This window comes from Notamacropus eugenii, chromosome 4, assembly GCF_028372415.1.
Source record: "Notamacropus eugenii isolate mMacEug1 chromosome 4, mMacEug1.pri_v2, whole genome shotgun sequence".
Lineage (NCBI taxonomy): Eukaryota > Metazoa > Chordata > Mammalia > Diprotodontia > Macropodidae > Notamacropus > Notamacropus eugenii.
The window spans coordinates 395451583-395469229 of NC_092875.1; the positions used below are offsets into that span (position 1 = coordinate 395451583).

The following is a 17647-nucleotide window of genomic DNA, read 5'->3' on the forward strand; positions in this document are numbered from 1 at the left end:
GAGAACTCCACAGGATTCACCAGCAGGATAGTTCATCCACCTCTAAGAAGGCACCATTTAATTCCATCAAAAGCAAAGTACAAACAAGGCTTAGAGAGATGCTGGATTCCTGGCTCAGTAAGAAGGCAGATGAAATTCAGTTTTATGCTGATAGTAACAATCCAAAGCACTTTTATGATTCCCTGAAAGCTATTTATGGACCAAAAACTTATAGTGTATCACAACTACTCAGTGTTGATGGAGTCACATTGATTAGGGGTAGGGACATGATCCTAGAGAGATGGGCTGAACATTTCCATAGTGTTCTCAACAGACTATCATCAATCAATGCTGAGGCCATTGACCTTTTACCTCAGGTTGTAGTCAATCCCTCCTTAGCAGATCTTCCAATTGAAAAAGAGGTTTTGAGGGTCATTAGGCTCCTTTCATGTGGCAAAGCACTTGGTACTGATTCTATTCCAGCTGAGATTTTCAAGGTAGGGGGACCATTGCTCATACAAAAGCTGAATGAAATTTTCCAGGTTATATGGCAAGAGGAAGTTATCCCCCAGGATTTCAAGGTTGCCTCCATTGTCCATCTCTATAAGGGTAAAAGGAATAGGTTGTCCTTCAACAATCACAGAGGGATCTCTCTCTTGGTCATTGCTGGCAAAATTCTTGCTAGAGTCCTCCTTAATAGACTGATCTTTCACCTGGAAGATGGGCATATCCCTGAGAGCCAGTGTGGCTTCAGAAAGGGCTGAGGAACAGTTGATATGGTATTTGCTGTCCAACGACTCCGAGAGAAATGCCAGGAGCAGTACAGAGGTATGTACACAACATTTGTGAATCTGAGCAAAGCCTTTGACACTGTTAGTCGTGAGGGCTTTTGGAAAATTATGTCAAAGTTTGATTACCCAGAGAAGTTCATCAATAGTGTATGTCAGTTTCATGATGGCATGTTTGCCTGGGTTCTGGGTAATGGACAAAGCTCTTGTGCCTTCCCAGTCACCAATGGAGTAAAACAGGGTTGCGTGCTTGCTCCCATGCTTTTTAACATGATATTTTCAGCCATGCTGACAAATGCTTTCAATGAGGATGAACACGACACCAAGGTCAACTACCATACTGATGCTAAGCTCTTCAATTTGAAATGGTTACAAGCCAAGACTAAAGTGGAGGGAATATTGGTGCATGATTTTCTGTTTGCAGATGATTGTGCACTCAATACAGCCTCTGAAGCTGAGATGCAACAAAGTATGGATCAATTCTCTGCTGCCTGTGCTAATTTTGCCCTTATAATTAACACCAAAAAAACACAGGTGCTCCATCAGCCACCACTACACCATCCATATGTGGAACCATCAGTTATAACAAATGGAGAAGTTTTGAATGCTGTGGATAAGTTCATTTACTTTGGTAGTGTACTTTCCAGGGATGTACACATTGACAATGAGGTTGATGCACACGTTGCCAGGGCTAGCTCAGTGTTTGGGAGGCTCTGAAGAAAAGTTTGGGAGAGAAGACGTATTAAACTGACTACCAAACTGAAGATCTCCAGAGCTATTGTGTTGGCCTCACTGTTATATGCTTGTGAAACACAGACAGTCTACCAGCACCATGCCAGGAAACTGAATCACTTCCATTTGAACTGTCTTAGGAAGATTCTGAGGATCACCTGGCAGCATAAGGTACCAGACACTGAAGTTCTTGCTTGAGCCGAACTGCCAGGTATTCAAACTATGCTTCAGAGAGCCCAACTCTGAAGGACTGGCCACATTGTTTGAATGCAAAATGTACGCTTGCCAAAAAGACTATTTTAAGGAGAACTAGCATGGGGCAGGTGATCACATGGTGGCCGTAAGAAAAGATGCAAGGTCTCTCTCAAGAACTTTGGATTTGATTGTGCAACATGGGAGACACTGGCAGAGGACCGCTCAGCATGGTGTGCCCACATCAGAAAGGGTACTGTGCTCTTTGAGCAAAGCAGAATTGAGATAGCACAAAGTAAACGTAGGATGCGCAAATTTGGGATATCCACCCCAAATATTCAAATGGACTATCTGTGCCTAAACTGTGGTTGAGCATTCTGAGCTCTCATTGGTCTGATCAGCTATAGTCACAAACACTGAAATTTCACTTTACAAGGTTGATGTCATTTTGGTCCTCTTCGAAGATGAAGGACAACAACCAACCAAGCAACCAGTGAATATCTAGGCAAGGAAGCTGCGATCACAAAGAACCAGCATGGCTTCATGAGGCATGCCAGACTAATCTTATTTCCTCTTTTTGACAAGTGTTTAAATGACTAGAACAGGAGAATTTTTAAATGAATAGTACAGCAGAAAAGGGGCAGCTAGGTGGCACAGTCAATAGAGCCCCACACTTGGAATCAGAAAGACTCATCTTCCTGAGTTCAAATCCAGCCACAGACAAGTAGTAGCTATGTGATCCTGGGCAAGTCACTTAACCTTGTTTACTTCAGTTTCCTTATTTGTAAAATAAGTTGGAGCAGGAAATGGCAAATCACTTTAGTATCTCTGCCAAGAAAACTCCAAATAGAGTCACAAAGAGTCAAGTACAACTAGAAAATAAGTCAATGATGACAATAAGAAAAGAAGAATGCTATTGGTATAGTTGGTATAGTTTATCTCATCTATAGTTGAATGTCTGGACTCAGAATAATCATTAATGGAACCATGGCAGCTTGGAAGTGGAAGCAGGTAGGTGGTGCAGTGGATAGAACTCTGGACCTGAAGTCAGGAGACATCTTCCTGAGCTCAAATCTTGCTTCAGTTGTGTGAACCCGATCAAGTCACTTAATCCTTTTGCCTCAGTGCCTCATCTATACAATGAGCTTGAGAAGAAAATGGCAAACCACTCCAGCATCTTTGCCAAAAAAAAATGTAAATGGAGTCTGAAATGTCACTGAAATGACTCACCACCACCACCAAACTTGGAAGTAGGTCTCTAGTGGAGTGCCATAGGGATGTGTATTTGATCCTGTACTATTTAACAGTTATCTGGATAAAAGAAGGTACAGTTATAAAATTTTCAGGTAATCAAATTTTCATGTGATACAAAACTAGGACAGATAACTCATACACCAGATGACAAAATCAAAACCCAAAAGGATCTTAACATTAAGCTGCATTTAATAAGATGAAATTCAATGGGATAAATGTAGAACCTTATATTTAGGTTCAATTACTCACCAATCAAGATAGCTCAGCTCCAGGAACAGAATTCTAAAGCTGAGTGGATCAATAATCAATCAATAAACATTAATTTATTAATTAAATCCCTTAGGGCATCTCTGGAGGGATTTTCATTCCCCCTTTACACAACAACTCTTAAAATGTTTAAAAAATAAGTTACATCACCACCAAAACTTATTTTCTCTGAGTTAGTCATCCTTAGTTCTTTCAACCAATGTTAATTTCACATGATTTTGATGTCTCTCATCATGTTGATGTGCTTTGGACACATTCCAACTTGTCAATGTCCTTCCTATGATGTGGTGCCCAGAACTGAAAAAAAATATTCCAGATGGAGTCTGAGAAGAATAGAATGAAGTAGAACCATCATCTTCCATGTTCTAGGTCAGTGTGGTCAAACTCAAATATAAACAGAAGCCACTAAGAAGGATTCCTGCAGACCACATATTGACTTAGAAAACCACATATTTATGTTATCTATTTTCTATTGTATGTTTATTTGTTTTGTTAAATATTTTCCAGTTACATTTTAATCTGTTTCTGACTGCACTTGGGAGTGTTGAGTGCCACATTGGGAGTGGTATTTGACCCTTGGTTCTAGAACCTATGATTCAACCAGTATTACTTTAGATCACACACCTTTCCTGACTGGATATGGAGAGCAACTTAAAGGAAGGAATCCAAGGTTTCAGGACAAAAGAAAGGTCATACCGTTAACAGAAAGAGACAAATCAAGAAAAGACACGGTTTTAAGCAGTAGGGTGAATTCACTTTTGAACATGTTGAGTTTGAAAGAGTAGTATTATAGGCACGTAAAAATGCTTCTTTTCAAGAAAACATGGAACCGAAACTCAGAAGATTTTGGAGTCCTCTTCACAAAGATGAGAAATGAAGCTAAGAGATTAAGGAGATTGGATTTCCAAAGGAAAATAATACATATACATATTTTACATATAGAATATACAGGTCATAACAAGAACTTAGGTTCCCAGGGAAATTGAGTGATAGAAGAGGAAATTATTATGAAAGATGGAGGCTGAGGTTTGTCCCTAAAAGGAAAGATTTCATATCTTTTTCCTTCTGAGATGTTTTGGCCAAACCAGTAACATTCTACGTGGTTTAAATGGGTTCAGGCATGGAGTTATGTTCTACATTGTCATTCAAAGTATTTCACATCCCTTTGTGACATCAGGTGGTAATTTTCCCATGTTCATCTCCTATTTCCCTGGGATCTGAGACAGAAAAATGTTCCATATCCATCCTGCCTCCAAATAAAGTGTCATCACTTACCCTGGTGGGGTAGTTGTATTATCATGATGTAAAGATCAACATATTTGTTACTCTGGATACTCCTTTTTTAGAGTCATAGCATGTTTCAGGATGAATCCTCTAGAATCATGGCTGGTCATTCCATTGATCAGAGTTATTAAATCTTTCAGAGTTGTTTTCCTTTACAATATTCTCCTTGTTCTGCTCACTTCAGTCTACATCAGGTCATGACAAGTCTTCTCCAGTTTCTTTGAAATCATTCCTTTGCATATCATTTCTTGCAGCATAATAGTACTCTGTCACATTCGTAAGTCACATTTTGTTTACATATGCCACCACTGGTAGATACCCACTTAGTTTCTAATTTCTTTACCACCTCGAAAAGAGCTATGATAAATAATTTTGTAAATATGGATCCTTTTCCTCTTCATCTGATCTTTTTGAAGTATAGACCTACTATCCCTGGTTCAGAGTATGCAAAGTGTAACTTCATGGTATAATTCTAAAATGCTTTCCAGAAAGTCTGGCCCAGTTCATATCTCTACCTACAGAACATTAACATATATGTACTTTCATAGTCTCTCTAGTATTTGTCATTTTCATTTTTTAACATTGTCAGTCTGATGGGTATTAGCTAGAACCTAAATTATCCGTAGATTTCACATGCAATGAACTTTTTATTATACTATGGTATGCAAATTCATTCAGTGAATTCATTCTGATTCTCAACACAATTAAAATAAAATTATACTTAATGATGATCCTGAGTCTCTGTGCTCACATCATTTTGGGGGGTAGCTAGGTGGCACAATAGATAGAGTGCCATGCCTGGAGTCAAGAAGACTTGAGTTCTAATCTAGCCTCAGTTACTTAACTGTGTAATCCTGGGCAGGTCACTTATTCTGTCTGCTTTAGTTACCTCAATTGTAAAATGGGGTTAATAATAATGCCTTCCTCCTAGGGTTATTGTGAGGCTCAAACAAAACAATAATTACAAAGTGCTAAGCACAGTGCCTAATATTATATAAATGCTAGCTATCATCATTATTATTTATTATCCCTTCAGTCAACTGGGATCATGGTACAGTAAAAAGTACATTGGCTGTGGAATCAGAGGACTTGATTAAATCCCACCTTTGGCGCTTACTGTTTGTGTCATCTTGGGCCAATCATAGAACCTTCCTGGGTCTAAGTCGTCTCATCTGCAAAGTGCAAAAGTTGAAACAAATGGTCTCTAACATCCCATACAGTTCTAGAGCTATGATCCCAAGAAATGGAAATGTAGGTCTGGACCTGCCCCAATGATGTTCCTAGGCAGGAGAATCTTTGGATCCCTAGCAGAGGTAGGGCAGGACAAAATCAGTTTTACTGCTCATCCTGCTCTGATCTTGTATTCTAGGTCGAGTCATTGGGCTTTTGCTTTGTTCCTAATGACTAAGCCCCTGGTTTGCAACCTGGTTCTAGTAAGTATTGTTCTCTGAGTTTTTGCCCTAGATACTCTGCCTATATCTTAGTCCAGGAGTGGGGAACCTGTGGCCACCAGTGGCCTCGAAACCACAGGTTCAAGATTTGTTCCATTCCCACCTGTAATCTAGTCCTTCTAGGATTGGAATCCTGCCATACTCATATTGTCTTAACTGAAGGCTGGATTCTGGACACAGAAACCTAACTCCTTTGGTTGAATTGTTCCTATATTTACCTGATGTAGACTGTCTTCCTGCCACCCTTGACTCCCTTTACATATGCCCTTCCTACTTGCCAGGGAATCTATCCAATGTTTATCAATGTATCTGGGGTGTATGGGTATTCAAGGAGGACTAGTAGCTCTGGTGGGAGGGCTTGCTGATCCCTTTGAAGGGCTGCTCATCCACCTTTGGTGTCCAGTTGACACTCAACTCTCATTCGTGGCTCCAAGAGGCTATGACATGTGCAGTGGCAAATGGAATAAACCAGGTTGAGGGTAACTGACAGACTTCAAACCCATCAGTGAGTTAGAGGGGTGTCTACCTCAAACATGTGAAGACTTCCCCTGGCAGAATGGGCAAATGAGAACAATTTTTTCCAACATTCATGAAAGCGGTAGAAGAAGGCACTGTGGACCTCTTAGAGCTTGGTTAGACATCAACGACACCAAGGTCATTCAGTGCATCCCACGCCATTGGCAGTTGTCCTGACTTGTACAGCAGCTGGACTTTGGAGACTATGATGTTGCTGACTTTGTACAATTCTACATCACTTAACTCCAATTCACACATGACTCAAGACATCACCTTGTGATGTCACTGGTACTCTTCAAAATGAAAGACAAACAACCAATGACAGCAACTACCAAAGTATCTAGAAATCTTTTGACTGCTTGCTTGTTTGGATGCTCATCACCCACTGACCTATAACTAACTCTGAACACTCCACAAACCTTTCTAGACTTCCTTTTCCAAGCCATTGTTATGACTTTCCCAGATTGTCTGCTCCAACCCAGTGATTTACCTAATGTCTGGGTTCCAAACATTTGCCTCTGCCCTAACTTCCCAACAAGTGAGTCCTACTTGCGGCTATGTAATGATGAATCTCAATGTCTTCTTATGGAACTTCCAATCTGAGCACTGGTTGAACCTGTCATACTGCTAAGGACATTACATAAGCTAGTATTTTTTTAAAAAATTCTTTTTATCTCCTCTGCCAGACAAAGCCTTCTGTGCTTCTATCATCTAATAAATTCTCAACTGGAGTTGCAAAAATGACTCAGGTAAGGGCTTGCTACAACCTCACCACTGGCTCTTTTTTGCTTGCATTTGCATATGAAGATACAGAAATGAAACTAAGCTAGTGGAAGAGACAGTGTTTGTGTGCTCTGAGTTTGGCTATCTCCGTGTCCCTCCTTCTACTTTTCCCCTTATTACCTCCCTCCACTCCCAAATTTACATAGAAGAATCAAAGAGACCTAAAGTCCTAAAACTAGAGAGTCCTGAACCCCAGGGCTGTGTTTGATAGTGGTTGGGTAAAGAACCACTACCCACTTTATAGTCTAGCCTACAGAGATTAAAATAAGGAGGTATATGGACAGCTCTTCTAAACTAGGGCCAGACTTTTGAGCGAAGGGCCCAAGAGGCTAGACCAGGAATAGGAACAGGTGAGAGGATCCCATTCATTTTAAAGAACTTGATGCCTGAGAGGTGAGAATCTCCACCTAGAGATGAGAGACTTCAGTAACTCAGGATGTGGCTCAGGAAAGAAGGATAATTAATTGCAACTGTGTATTAACACTACATTATGCTGAAAAGGGGGACTCAGAATCTTCACCACCCACAGCTCCTGCAAACTGGCTCCTCTAGCAAGCAGAGGGTCCTAGCCTTTAGACAATCCTCCCCAAGGGATAACATGTGTGGCTTGGGGACTGTCCTCCTTCCAATTCTTTTCTGTTCCCCAAATAGCTATTGATCTTCTTGCTGTTTCCTGTAGCATACATTCCATTTCCATTTATGTTTCCATAAATCTACACAGGCTGGAATAGACTTCTTATGGGCCTCTGCATCCCAGAATTCCTGGATTCCTCCAAGGCTCACCTCAAGTGAGCCTTCATTGAAGCCTTGGAGGTATAGTGGCTGGGCCTGGAGTCATGAAGACTTGGGTTCAAGTTTGGCCTCAAACACTTGCTAGCTGTGTGATCCCAGGCAAGTCACTTAACCTCTGTCTTCTTTAGTTTCCTCAACTGTTAGAAGAGAATAATGATAGTACTGATCTCCCAGGGCCGTTCTGAGGATCAATAAGATAATATTTGTAAAGCACTTAGCACAGTGTCTGGCATACAGTTGGTGCCACATAAATTCTATCATCATCATCATCATCATCATCATCATCATTGTCATTGTTATTTACAAAGTCATTTCAGAACTAAAGATAAAAGGTATACACTATATGCACCTATGAAGGTACGAAGAGCTATAATGTAATTTTTAATAGCAATTGTTTCTGTTTTGGCCAGAAACCCTGAGGGTCTTCCCTTCCCAGATTGATTTTTCTTTTACTAGACAAAAGAGGTCATTCTTTGCCTCATCTCTTACCTACCTCTAATCATTGAATGAGCATTGCCTTGGTCGAACTGAGACTTGGGAAAGATTTTATATATACTAGGTCTGGAGTCAGGAAAACCTGAATTAAAATCTGGCCTTTGGATATTAATTATGAACAAGTCATTTAACTTCTTTCTGCCTTAGTTTTCTCAACTTAAAATGAGGATAATAAGAGTATCTACCCACCCAGGGCTACTATAAGGAATAAATGAGATAATGTTTGTAAAGCACCTATCCCAGTGCCTGGAACATACCAGGTGCTATACAAATACTTGTTCCTTTCTCCTTTCATCATCCCTAAGGTGAGTCAGGAGGAAAAAAATAACTATAAATGTGTAAAATATTTAAACTCTTACTCAGTGGCACCTGCTGGTAGCTATTCTAAAGTGTTGGGAAGGTGGAACATGGATCTTAGAGGAATTTATATATGTGAAAGTTACAGGTTATGAAACCCAACTCTGAGGCTGTTATCAGGTGACCCTGAGCAGTGTAGTCAGAAATGTAATAAAAAATGTTAACAGCCAACTTTGGGGGGGAAATGTGCACACAAACCATGTTTAAGTTTAATCTGCATTAACATTTTCTTCATCATTTTCTTTAGACTGCTGTTGTCGTTCAGCTGTTCAGTTGTGTCTAACTCTTCATGATCCTGAGGACTGTAGCACTCCAATACTGTCCATGGGGTTTTCTTGGCAAAGATACTACATTGGTTTACCATTTCCTTCTCCAATTCTAGATTGCTGGTCAAATTCACATAATCCCAGTGGGCTGCATGTTGACTTAGAATACCATAAATTAACATTATCTCTATATTTTATACTATATTTTTATTTTATTAAACATTTCCCAATTACATTTTAATCTGAGTCTATTGTAAATCACACCCTGATTCATAGCACTAGCCAGTTTCTAAGGGACAGCTAGGTGGTACAGTAGAATGCTGGGTCTGGAGGCTGAAAAGACTCATCTTCACGAGTTCAAATCAGGTTTTAGACAGTTTCTAGCTGTGTGACTCTTTGCCTCAACTCTTCATCTACAAAAATGAGCTAGGGAGGGAAATGGCAAATCACCCCAGTATTCTTTCCAAGAAAACCCCAAATGGGGTCACAAAGAGTTGGACACAATTGAACAATTTTTTGAGGTGCAAATGCTTATGCTGAAAATTGAACAATTGGCCCTTGAGAGCTTGTAAGAGCTGGCTTCAACCTGAATAATCATTCAAATTCCCTTAGACTTCTTGAAGAAGATGGGACTTCAGTTCAATCTTGAGGGAAGCCAGAGATTGGAAAGGTGAAGAGAGAGCTTTCTAGCCATGGGAGAAAGTTCAAAGATGGAAGATGGAGGGTCATGGGTCTAGGAGATGGAGGATCTAGGTCAGGATTGCTGGACTATAGAGGACATGGTGAGAGGAACAAAAGGTGAGAGAACTGGAAAAACAGAAAGGGAACAGCTGTTGGAGAACCTTAAATGTCAAACCAAGGACTTTATAATTGATCCTGGGGCTAGAGTTTGCTAAGCAAAGGGATTAGAGAACAGGTCTATGCTTTAGGAAAATCCCTTTATCAGCTAAGTGGAGGATGGATTGGAGAAGGGACAGAGTGGAATTAGAGATCAGTTAGGAGGGTGTTGTAATTGTCTATGTGAGAAGTGATTAAGGACTAAATTAAGGTCAGAGCTGTGTAACTGGAGAGAAGAGAATCAATCTGAGATGTGTTGTAAAGGTAAAAATGATAAGATTTGACAACTGATTGAAAGCAAGGCATGAGTGAGAATGAGGACCCAAGGAAATTTGTGAACCTGAGAAACTAGGAATATGGTGACAACCTCAACAGTAACAGGAAAGTTAATAGAGGGGAAAGTTTGGAATTAAAAATATGGAGGCAGGATTGTCTGAGGTTGTTGGGAAAGGACTTTGTAATCCTTGAGGTAGTTCAAAAATATCAGTTCTCAACCTTTGAGGAGGTCATTGCTACTTAGGTTTTACATACTCTGAAGAAAAGGGCCAAACTGGTGAAAGTTAACTTCAAAACAGGACTTTTGAGTTTGTTAGAGTCTTTCTGGTATAATTTCCCAACATGTCTTTTTTTCATTTATCACATTCTCCCTCCCCAGAGCAGTCAAATCAAATGGATATTTTTACCCACAAATGACGCATATGGCAGAGGGCAATCTAACTGGCAAATGCATTCTTTAGTAGAGTGAGATTCTGTAGAAACCATGTCCTTCTTGGACCTTTCCAAGGAGCCTCAGTTTCAGAGAACTCAAAGAATCTTAGTATATAGTGATTTTACCTTAAAGGAATCCCACAGCCTAGTCTCCAAGGATATAATTATGGCACCAGTGTGTAGTCAATCTAATTTATTAGAGCTCTTTGTTAGAGGTCTTGTTCAATGATGATACTTAGCAGGGAAAGCTGACTTCAACAATTTATAAACAATTCAGGTACATAACCAATAGCTCACAGTGCACTTTATTTTTCTTGTTTCACAATAATAACTGGACAGACACAACAAATTTAATGGCAATGTAATGCCCCCCTCCCCAACAACTAACATAAAAACAATGCCATTGTATTTAAGGGTAACAAACTGGAAAACTACTTTACCTTCCCATACATATATTCAAGATACTGTGTAAACAAAATTTGCTTTATGTACAGTTATGCTGGTGATAATGAAAACTCATCTCCAAAGTTAAAAACAGAAAACTTAGAGTAGTTTCTGGAAGAAAAAATTCACAATATTCTGCACAAAGTTGAATTCTGTTCAAAGTTTAACTTAAGGGGAAAAAAAGAGTATAAGCAGATAATATTTGGATGTTTTGAAGGCTTCAGAAAAATTATAATGAATGTAGCTGTTTAGGTTCCCCAAAGGAAATCAGAGCAGCTACAAGCATTTCACAATGCTACCTTGGCCAGTATAAATGAAGATTGTATTACATTCCATCAAGCAAATTAGCTAGAAATTTTTTCCCAAGGAAAGACTGGAAATACAGGGAGTTAATGCCCACCTGCATTAGAGTCAACTTGTAAGCCTCTCTGCCATATATCTGCAAGGTCACAATCCCTGTACCTTTACACAAATGACTAGGATATCAAGTTGCTGTTTCAGCCTTTGAAGTCATGAATATGCTATCAGTTGTATAGCGAGATGGTGTGATTGACCTAAGAGCACCAGAACAGACCCTTTGGAGTTGTTTTTCTGAGGGTGATGATGAGTTACTACTGAACCATCCACAATGTCCAATTCCTATTGAGACAGGTTACCTAACTGTAAGGGGTCATCCATTTGGTGACCATGGAAAAGAGGCACAGATCACATAAGAAAATGCTTCTTTCATACCTACCTAACTGGTATACTCAGTTTAATTAGAAAGAATCATGAATTACATTGCTGTCGTTATCATCATGCCCTATGAAAATGCCATGATGGCAAATAAGGAAAAAAAGAAATGCCTCTACTATAAGATAGGCTGTGCCAATTATTATCGCACCACTTCAAACACATGACTGTTTAAATACCTACCACACATACTTGGAAAGCCAATTTGTATCCAGAATGGCAACTTTCAAAGGAGTTTTTTTTGACCATCAAGACTATCATACTGAAATGAACTCCAAGGTCCATTGGTGCCGGTAGAGCTGTACATGAGAGTGGTAAAATACTGTTAGATGCTATACATTCATTTATCACACTGGGTCATTACCATACGATATTATGGTTAGCACTAATAAAGGTTCCATCTCAATTTTTCCATGTTGACTTTATAGTAAGTTAGTTAGGTTCACTCATTCTGTAAATCATCTGTTAAGACTGATTTGATTTTAGGAAATGTTCTGATACATTATTATTAATGTCCCCAGAGACATTATTACAAAACTCCTAAAAATACATACAGTTCAAACAAGAAGAATCTGATTAGCCTCTACATGGACTTGAATTTGAGACCTGTGTGTGTATTTTTTTGTTGTTGTTGTAGCTTTTTATGTGAGCAATCACATTCATGTCTCATTGCCTAAGACACTAAAGGATAGAACTCGAATCAGAGCTTCAACTCTGCTTCCTGATGTCCTTAGAACGATTTATTTTCCAAGGGCCTTTCCCTTTCTTTCACACAGCCCATGTAAATCATTCAATGTAAGCCATAAGAAAGGACAATTTTGAAAGGACTCAATAGGCTATAATTGGGGTTTAAGGTAGAGGTTCAGAATTATTTGCCTCAATGCAAATTAAGCCCTACTGGGCTCTTGAAAATTTAGTCAATGCTTGAAGTCATATTTCTGGGAAGGCCCTGAGTCTTCACTTTTAAACATGATTCTTAGTCCCTTTTGATTTTATAATCATTGAATCTAGTGCTGGCAAAAGAGGAAGCACTCAATATTAATGCATGATGACTGATTGTGTGATTAAAAGCCATTTCTAAATGAGTAGGCATGTCTGAAACTTACAAGGTGAAATGGAGACTTGAGGGCATACTCTTGTTGCTTGGTTGGTTTGGTTTGGTTTTGACCAGAATTATCAGGGTCCTTGTTACATTTCTGAACTTTACTTTCCACAAAGAGAGTCTAAAAATAATTTCTGCTCTTTATGCATATTTTGGCTGGTAGAACTTGGTTGACTACCTAATGTAGCATTTTTCTCCCTCTACACTAAAGGCTCTTTGGTGTAGAAGAAGTCCTTTTCTACATGAAAGGTTTTCAAAGCCTTTAGGAAGTAAGGGTTTATTTATTCATGAGGACAGTGGAGTACTCTTTCCCTCATAGCTTTTTCTTAATGCCAACGGCCCCCACTGAAAATGTGCATCTATTATATCTCTGCCCTAGACAATATATGAATCACTTTTTGTCAAGGATAGAGAAATGGCTATTAGCCAACACTCAGTGTGAGGTGTGTGTGTGTGTGTGTGATAAAAATTAGGTGTAAATGATTCAGTGAGGGTATGCCCAAAATAATAGAGATAGAGAACAATACACTAGGAAAGGATTTGATTAGTTCAGACTTTTATATACATTCATCATTTCTAGTATGTTTAACAATAAGAAAGCATTATTAACTAGTCTCTGAGCAAGTGCAGGCATGGAAATACTGTACAGTTCTAGAGTCAGGTGGCAAAAGTTCTTCATGGGGATTACCAGAAAACGAGATCCTCAACAATAAGAGAAAACCAACAAACTTCAACCACTGAGACATTTTTTAAAATTTATATACACTTTACTAATATACTGGGAAGCCCAGTTGTTTTGTTTTACGGACAACAACAACCACAACCACAAAGAAAACCAAACACCAATCAGACTTTATCTTTTAAATGTCCATAAGGTACTTCATATTACTTCTAAAGCAGCTTGGAGAATCTTGACACTTGGAGTGAACCACAAAACAAACTCCATGCAGGTGATCTTGTCAGCATAGCAGCACAGGGCTTTTGGTTCAATATTTGCCACTTTTGATAATGTAAACCTTTCATAAAATAATAAAACATTTCAAAATTGAAACCAAAAAATAATTTCATCTTCTTCATTGATTTGGTTCTGAATAGTGACTTAAAATTCATGCCATTTTTCACTTCATAAATCTATTCTGTTCCAAGTGTGAACCCTTAAGTGCTACTAACTCTCACAAAAAATGGCCCATTCTAATCAGCTCCCATGGCTTTCCTTGGTACCTATATTTAAATGGGCCATTTTGAGGCAACTCTGTAAAAGTTAAACACTTCATGGTTACAGCTAAACGTTCACACTGTCTCAACTAATTTGAGTTATTAAATTCAGAATTGCCCAGGTCAAATAAACCTGCAAGGAACAAGGTCAAGGGGAGTACAGCAAATGTCATTTTGCTTTGTTTCAACATTTCTGTTTCAAAGCAAAGGTAAATAACCATGTGGAGATGAATGCCTTCCAAAGCTACATTTCCCTCTCCTTCAGCTGTCCAAGCTCCAAAGGCTACAAGAGGTGCTGTTAAGAGTTTCTGGAGAGTCAAAATACAGAACTTTACACAGAAAATCTTCATCCTTGCTAGTAAATAGTGTAGAGGCCATAACTAAATAAAACATTTTTAAATGCTGAGATGCACATACCTAAAAAAAAAAAGCAGCTTTGAAAACACAACTACAGCATTAAACATTGAACAAAGTACATTCCAAAGTTAATACAGATGAATGGTATATAATGCCATAATGCCTCAAAGGTATTTCATATACATCACAAAGTGAAATCTAAACTTAAAACACAAACTCTTTTCTAGTTTATGGAGGCTGGATCTCTTTGGAGACTCCTCTACAGTTTTAGCCACTGTTTCTTTTTCTTCTCTTCTCTTTTCTTCACTCCCAGGATGATGCGAATAATCTCCAAATTCCACACCTGGAATTTTTTCTCTCCCTTCCAGGTTTTCAAATAAGAACAAATAATAATTATGAGTTAATGAGTTTGACCATCAAATTCCATAGGCATAAGTCAGTTAGTCCACAACACTCCTTTCGACATTCCCCTTCTTTATTAAAACTTTCCTTTGATCCACATGGATATGTCAGAGGCTCAGGCCCAAATACAGGCATGTTGTTTGGACAGTGTTTGGTACAGTTTGCTGTTCCTCATCTGTCTGCCTTATTTGAGATACATTTACAATCTGGATGAAAAAGGGATTTAAGTTCTTCCTTTCTTTACCATGTTTGCGCTCTCTCTCTCTCTCTCTCTCTCTCTCTCTCTTTCTTTCTCTCTCTCTGTCTCTCTCACTTTCTCGCTCTCTTGCTCTCTCTCCCCATTTACCTCCTCCTGGACTGAAGCAGTTTTCTGAAGCTGTCAAGACGATCTGGGTAGCGGGACTTTTCTTCTTCAGCGGCAATCTTAAGACACGACCAACGTGGAAAAAAAGTTTTTGTCCCAAAGCTCCACTTTAGATTGGAAAAATGAGCCTAAATTGATTTCATTATCTCCAATTTGATAAACAGGCCCTAGCAGAGGCCCACTTAAAGTTTTTTCTTGAATGGAAAAACGTTTCTTTTATTTGCCAATGGAATTCAAAACTTTGCTAACTTCCAAAGATTCAGAGACCACACTGCACTGTTTAGAAACCCTCATGGAGGCCAATGCCTGCATGGGCTTGGTTCCAGGAACGAGCCCACTTAGTTGGGACACAAGACAGGCCTGCAAGCTGCAGTCTCACCCTGGAGAAACAGGCACTTATGGTGTCCTGATGTTTCTGTGTGAGTAGCTCAAAAAAAAAACACCCTGATGCTGAAGAAATCACTGACATGTTGATTTCTTGACGTTCCAAAGGAGCCAGTTTCCTACTCAGAAAGGGAGTATTTGGACTGACGTATCTCTGAGTATCTGAATAGACAAATCAGTGTTTAAGGTATTGGATGATATTGTCTTAATTGTTAAAAGGATATCTCGGCACAATTGGTAGCTTAAAAAAATACTTTCATATATGGTTTAAGATTATATTTCCCATAGCTGTCCTGGGGAGGCAGAAGAAATGTGAAGAATCTTAATGTATCCTAAGTTTGCCCCAAGGTTTTCTTTTCCACCTCTCAGATGGTGTGTGCACCATGCAAATTACACGCAAAGTGTCTGTTTTTCCCAACAGGAAATAATTCAACTTTGATTCAGGGCAAATAAAAGCACATAAAATGCACCCCACCTCCCTAACCTCAAGCAGCCTAAAAAAACGCTCCCCCAACAGTAAGGTCCTTTGTCAGTGTGTTTGTTCTGCGAAGACTGAGTCAGTCCAGCCAACTCCATCTACAACAAATCCGCGTTTATAGGCACAGGAGATTCTGTGTGGAACCATAGCTAAGTGTTACTTTGTTGTAAGTGGCAGAGTTTCTGGAGACAGGAGGTTAAATGTAATGTCTTAAATAAATACTTTTTTTTAATAATGTAAAAATAAATGATATTTCCCTTTGGCAGTAAATAGCTGATTTAATATTTTGCCCAGAAGTTTTTTTTCTCCAATGTTTTCCTTTTTTCTTTCCTTAAAGAGATCACGCCCAAATTTCATTACATATCACTGAAAAAAATGCATACTATTTCTACTGCTGAGTGAGCCTCTTGTATATCTCTCCACCGCATGTTTGCTGATTCATTTGTGTCCCAGGTAGGCACCAAGAGTGATGCAAGCTCCCACCAGAGCCAGGCTGAGGAGAGTCTTCAGAGACAGCCAGGAGAAATCAAACAAGGGCCTCATGCTGTTGCCATACAATTCCACAAAGGCATCCTGGATAGGAAAATAGAAAAAATGGAATGTCAGTAGGAATTATGTCACACCAATTCAAAAAATCACAGAAAAGAGTGAGCAGCCATCTGTCTTCAGCTGGCCAAGAACTGCCCCTCCCCATAGCATCCCCAACAAGGATCATCCAGTCTCTTTGCTTGAAAATGAGGAGGGACTTGGTGGCCAAAAACTGGAAATCAAGGGGATGCCCATCAATTGGGGAATGACTGAACAAGTTGTGGTATGTGGATGTAATGGAATACTATTGTGCTATAAGAAATGATGAACAGGAAGACTTCAGAGAAGCCTGGAAAGACTTATATGAACTGATGCTGAGTGAAAGGAGCAGAACCAGGAGAACTTTGTACACAGCAACAAGTGTGTGAGGAATTTTTCTGGTAGACTTAGTACTTCATTGCAATGCAAGAACTTAAAAAATTCCCAGTGGACTCGAGGCAAAATGCCTTCCACATCCAGAGAAAGAATTATGGAATTTGATCACAGAATGAAGCAGACCATTTTCTTTTGTATTATGTTTTGTTTTGTTTTATTATTTCTCCCATTCATTTTAATTCTTCTGTGTAACATGACTAAGATGAAAATGTATATAATAGGAATGTATGTGTAGAACCTATATAAAATTGTATGCCATCCCAGGGAGGGACTGGAGAGGGAGGAGGGAAGGAGAGGGAGGGAGAGGAAAAAAATCTAAGATATATGGAAGTGATTGTAGAACACTGAAAACAAATAAAATAATTTAATTAAAAAGAAAAAAATAAAATGAGGAGGGACCTAGTGCTCCCCAATGCAGTCCATTCTGTTTTGGGATAATTCCAATTGTTAGGAAGTTTTTTTTCCCTTACATCAAGTGATAATTTGCATTTTTTCAAAACCCATT

The 17647-nt window shown here is 39.1% G+C and overlaps 1 protein-coding gene across 2 annotated transcripts in view; it reads right to left on the reverse strand.

The window, feature by feature from the left end:
• Nucleotides 1-10879: 10879 nt before the first annotated feature.
• The window catches only part of BCL2 (BCL2 apoptosis regulator), a 234694-nt gene continuing 227926 nt past the window's right edge, over nucleotides 10880-17647 (reverse strand). For both annotated transcript variants that reach the window (XM_072605523.1, XM_072605522.1), the window contains exon 3: nucleotides 10880-16752. In XM_072605523.1, the coding sequence (XP_072461624.1) occupies nucleotides 16618-16752 (135 nt within the window). In that variant the 3' untranslated portion in view covers nucleotides 10880-16617. The remainder of the gene's footprint in view (nucleotides 16753-17647) is intronic.